General features: G+C 43.2%; 1 protein-coding gene across 1 annotated transcript; it reads right to left on the bottom strand.

Annotated features, from left to right (window-relative positions):
- Positions 1 to 4,463: 4,463 nt before the first annotated feature.
- Positions 4,464 to 4,955, bottom strand: LOC139888438 (uncharacterized). Its single transcript, XM_071871446.1, has one exon. It carries the CDS (start codon positions 4,953 to 4,955, stop codon positions 4,464 to 4,466), a length of 492 nt encoding a protein of 163 aa, XP_071727547.1.
- Positions 4,956 to 5,711: the final 756 nt, after the last annotated feature.

The raw sequence follows: 5,711 nt of genomic DNA, 5'->3' as shown, positions 1-5,711 counted from the left end.
GGGGGCCATGGGTGCGGCATAAGCTTGCATTTCTTTTGCCCCCATGAGCTCAATGCCCTTGAGGGGTGTACCTTTTATTAGCGTGCTTCGTGAGGCGCTTTTAACATTATGAGTGTGCCTCTTAAACTTAGTTTAGTTTGTTATTTTTTGTTTCCACGGGGCAATCCGCCTTATCGCTGCGTGCGAGGGTTCGAAGGATTGCTACCGTTAGTGTAGGGCACTGTTCCAAACAAGCCACGTAGTTTAGATTTTAATTTTTATGCAACTGCAATGGCCTGCGTGCCTTGTAAGCACTTTTTTTTTTGTAATGTCACTATGTAACCAATGCTATGCATTGTTTCTTTCATAATGATAATAAGTAAAGTAATCCAATATCTTTCTTATTGTATTGTTCGCGTCATTAGGCGTATTAAGTTCTGAAAACTTATAGTTTTATTTGCATACAAACCAATGTATACTTGTTTATACTCCAAATTTAATAACACTAACCGATGTCAAACTATTGTACACATAGCTGACGCTTTTCATTGCTTTATTAAGTAAATTATTCAAAGTCTTCCAAGTGAACCAACACTTAGGTTAGTGGGCAAGCAACCCCAATGCTTGTCGTTTATAGTCATGACTTGCAGTCTTCTAGTCTGCGAGAGTGTGTTGGTCTAGGCAAACCAATGCCTGTTACCCACCCTAAAATCTAGCCTTGTAACCAAACTGGCTTCTGCCACGCGGGAGTTAGAGATCATCCCTTAAGGAGGCAGGATGCACGTAATAGCTGTCATATTGTGCGTTGAAATGTAACCAAACACTTCCATTCAAAAAATTAAATTTATTCATTGCGAAATAAATTAAATTCTCAAGTCATATCCAAATGACAATTCATTGCAACCATGAAAGAAATACAAATTGTCTTAAAAGTAAACGAAATAACATTTTAAAGGAACTAAAAAATGCAAGTGTTTAAAATTCGGGGTGATCAATCCCTGGTGCTGCAGCCTGACAATTATATGTAATATCTTTTCAAATTGGTCGCATGCCAGGTGCGGGGTATTCGCACTCCATCCAATCTTGCCGAGATATAGGACCCCATTGCGCTTATTCCAATAACTTCATAAGGACCTTCTCAGTTTGGTCCAAGCTTTCCAGTATTCTCAATCAGACTTGCTTCATTGTTACGCCACACATAATCTCCAATCATGAATGACACTAGCTTAACGCGCTTATCGTAGTATTTAGAGATCTTTTGCTTGTTAATTGCTTTCTGTATGGTGGCTATTTTTCTGCGCTCTTCTAGCATATCCAGATTAGCGCGCAAGCCCTCATCATTGCTTGACTCGTCAAAGCTGCGTATGCACTTTGTTGGAACCATTAGTTCTGAGGGGATTACTACTTCAGTTCCGTAAACCACACTGAATGGTGTTTCTCCTGTGCTGTTTTTATGAGTGGTGCGATGTACCTATAAAACACTTGGGAGCTCATCGACCCACTCATTGCCATATAAACCCATGCGTGCCTTTAACCCCTTTACAATAACTCGGTTAGTTACTTCACATTGTCCATTGGCCTGTGGGTGTGCGACCGAAGTGAAAGACTACTTGATATTCAGCTCCTGACACCAGCTCTTAAAAGGTACACCTTCAAACTGAGTACCATTGTCGCTGACAATTTCATTAGGGATACTAAACCTGCACACAATATCTACCCAACAGAAGTTACGGATGCGCCTGCCAGTAACTACTGCCAATGCTTTTGCCTCCACCCACTTGGTGAAATAATCAATTGCCACCACCAAGAATTTTATTCCTCCTAAGCAAGCAATGATGATGTAAATACTGTTAAAGCGTTTTATTTCAAGTGTATCAGAGCACGCAGTAATGAGACCGACAATGTCGATGGCACATTTGCTAAACGGCCATGCTGCCGTTATTGGTATCATTGGGTGCCGCGGTGCCCGACTTATTGGCACGTGCTGTTGACACGACTGGCATGTCCTTACTATTTCTACTGCATCGCTGTAAATAGAGGGCCAGTAATATCCTATGCGCATCACTTTTACGGCACTTTTTCTGTACCCAGAGTGTAATGCACAAGAGCCTTCGTGAACTTCTCGAAGCACCGCAACAGCTTGATTAGGCCCAATGCATAGTAGGCTTGGGCCTAGATAGGATTTCCTATATAAAACACCTTCAATTAACGCGTACATAGGAGCTTTCATGCGAATCTTCCGCGCTTCTTTTGCATCTGCTGGGAGTTCACCCTCAGTTAAGAATTTTACCAAAGGTGTCATCTAATTTGGGCTCTCCTCTACAATGGGTGCAACAATCGATTTCTCATTAATAGATTTTTCTGTTAACACTTCAACCCATACGTTTTTGCGCAGATGATCGAAAGCTAAGGCGTCCAATTTTCTCAGCGCATCCGCCTTCTTGTTTTGTCCTCTGGGTGTCTGCGTCAACCTGAAAACATCAAAATCATTTGCTAATTCATGGACCAGTTCCATGTACCGCTATATAGAGGCTTCATGCACTCCAAACAATCCATTGACCTAGTTAGCAACCATCTGCGAGTCAACATACGCATCTAAGTGCTTTATTCCGAGTTACTACACTATGCACATCCCAGATAGTAATGCTTCATATTCGGATTCGTTATTTGTCGCAATAAACGTGAATCGGAGTGCATAGGTATGCTCCTCTCTGTCGGGGCTTGTGAAGACTAGTCCGGCGCCCGCACCTTCGAACCCACAAGCTCCATCCGTATGCATTTCCCAGACCAAATTCTCATCACAGCTGATTGTAGTACTTTATGCGAGTGCCTCTACTTCTCCCATTGTCTCAGCCAAATAATCTGCAAGTATCTGGCCTTTTATTTCTGTGCACGGGGAGTAATTGATTTCATACTCTCCCAATTCGATAGTCCACTTGGCCAATCTACCCGAAACCTCAGGCTTGTACAATACCTGTCATTACGTGTTATCAGCGTATCACAATTAGTTCAAGCGCGTATTTGGCGTCTTACAAGATTGTGTAAAAAGTGATTGGGAGGCGCGTGCCGCGACTTATACCTGTCTTATCAGTTGATCAGTTAACACCACTACTCGATGCGCCTAAAAGTACCTACGAAGCTGATGAGCTGTATGTACTAGCGCATATACGAGCTTTTCAATAGGTGGGTAAAACTTCACTTTCGCTAAGTGCCTTTCTGACAAAATACACAGGCATTTGCACCTGCGCCAAAATAGTGAGAAACACATAGTAAGCATTACATTCAACACAAATTCCAAGTCTCAATATGAGACATACTTGCCCCCTATCTGCGACAAGAACAGAGCTTATAGCTGCTTTCGAAGTCGCAAGATACAGCATCAATGTCTCACCCGCTATTGGCAGTCAAAGTAGGCAGCTCCCTTGGGAGCGACTTCATCTCAACAAAAGCTTTCTCGTCCTCTTCAGTCCATCGGAAGTCTGACTTTTTCAATAAATTCTTAAGGGTGTGGAAAACAGGTAATGATCGCTCTGCGGCTTTTAACAGGAATCTAGTTAGCGCAGCCAACTTGCTTGTCAAACTTTGCACCTCTTTCCTTAATTTTGGGGAACTCATGCGCTCCACGGATTCTATCTTCTTAGGATTAGCCTTGATTCCTCGTGGCGTTACTACATATCCTAAGAACTTGCCCTCTTCCTCCCCAAAACTGCACTTTGTAGGATTAAGCTTCATGTTGATTTTTCACAGAGAGTCGAACGTTTCCTCGATATCATCCAATAACTATATTTCTGTGTTGCTTTTGATGACTAAGTCATCTACTTAAGCCTCAAGATTTCTGCCAATTTGATCCTTGAACGCTAAATCCACTACTCTCTGATATGTTGCCCCCGCATTCTTCAACCCGAAGGGCATTTTTGTGTAACAATAGATGCCCTGATTGATGTGGAATGCGGTCTTGTCTTCATCCCCTACTGCCATCTGAATCTGGTGATACCCCTTATACGCGTCCAAAAAGCATTTGAACCTGAAATCGGAAAGGGATTCAACTTTCCAGTCAATCTCAGACAAATGATAGTTATCCTTAGGACACGCCTTATTGATGTCCTTAAAATCGACGCACATGCGCCACGATCCATCCCCTTTTTAACCAAGACAGGATTCGTGACCCAAGTCTGATGCCGCACCTCTATGAGAATGTTCGCATGAACCAGCTTGTTCGCCTCCAACCTCAACCATTCGATTTTTTCTGGCGCCATTGGGCACTTCTTTTGTCGCACAGGAGTCAAGTTTGGATTCGCGTACAGCTTGTGCTCAGCGATATTTCATTGTAGCCCAGTCATATCATCCTCACACCATGAAAAGATGTCCATGTTAGCTACTAGTATGTCGCGCAACTGGACTTTGATGTCATCTGAAAGGTTGCCCCCAATTTAAATTCACTTGTCAGGGTACTTCGGCTTGACTAAGATAGAACTGCTTTGTATCTATTCTTCATTTGTAGGCAATGGTTTAGGCGGTGTTACCGAAGCGCATAGCGCTCTTCCGGACTCCTTCCGAATAGTAGCAATGCCTTGCTTAGTAGGAAACTTGATCATGCCATGAACAGTAGAGGGTACCGCACCAAACTTCTGTAAGGTCACTCGCCCGAGGAGTGCATTGTAACACGAATAAGAACGCACCACACAAGATTTAACAGGGACGGCCCGTATGCGGGTTGAATCGTTATCATCGACCAACTCTAGTTCAAACTCGATGCACCCTAATGGCCATGCTGATTCACCGGAGAATCCTGACAGAATAGTTGTGGGTGCCTGCATCTTAGACCTGATTTTTACTGGTAGCTGCCTGAAGCAGTGTTCATACATTACGTCGACGTTACTGCCCGTGTCAACATTTAACCGTCGCACGTTGTATCCACAATCAGCGATGCGACCTTTAATGATTATGGGCACATGTGAGGGATTAATTGTTTGCATTGAAGGGAATATAATAGCTTCCACCTCTCATTCCTCCAATTACTCAGCCTTGTGCCTCTGACCAGAGCGCCAAGCATGCACCATGTTTATTGTCTTATCAGAATTTTTGTCACCGCCCTTCTTTTGGTTGGGTACAGTTTTCTCTGATTGATTACCCTATGACGCAGTCACCTGCTTCTTTAAGGGCTTCAGGTGATTAAGCTCACCCCTTCTCAAACATTCAATTACTTTTTCAATAAAAGACTTGCAATGATCAGTCTCGTGTCCGTAATCGTCGTGAAACTCACAATACTTAGACTTATATCTTCTAGCGTACTCTGACATCTTCGCAGGAGCAGAGAACGTCAGACAGATTGGCTCGGTAGCTAGGATTTCCTTTGGAGTTTTAGTAAATTCGCTCATAATCGCAAAGTTTTGCTATGGAAGTGACCCTTCCCTTGATCAGAATTGCTTGACTTCTGAAACTTGTTGTATCTGGATGATGCAGAACCCTGGCTATAATTGTCACTTTTGCGCTTTGATCCTCGTGCTTGACTGCGATAAGAATCGTCGTATTTGTTACTTTTGCCGTCGAGATTTTTTCACTATTCCTAGTGGTATCCTCCCTCGCACGCATATGCTCGTGCGCTTCTTTGATTGCATCGGCCAAAGTATCAGGAACCTTCATATGCAAGCGTTGCCACAGGGCAAGATGTCATTCTCTACACAACCAGTGTATAAAACCGGACACTTTTTGGCTTTCGGGGAGTCCAGCTA

The sequence above is a fragment of the Rutidosis leptorrhynchoides genome, chromosome 2, assembly GCF_046630445.1.
Source record: "Rutidosis leptorrhynchoides isolate AG116_Rl617_1_P2 chromosome 2, CSIRO_AGI_Rlap_v1, whole genome shotgun sequence".
NCBI classification, from domain to species: Eukaryota; Viridiplantae; Streptophyta; class Magnoliopsida; order Asterales; family Asteraceae; genus Rutidosis; species Rutidosis leptorrhynchoides.
This window is presented reverse-complemented; position numbering and strand designations above follow the sequence as displayed.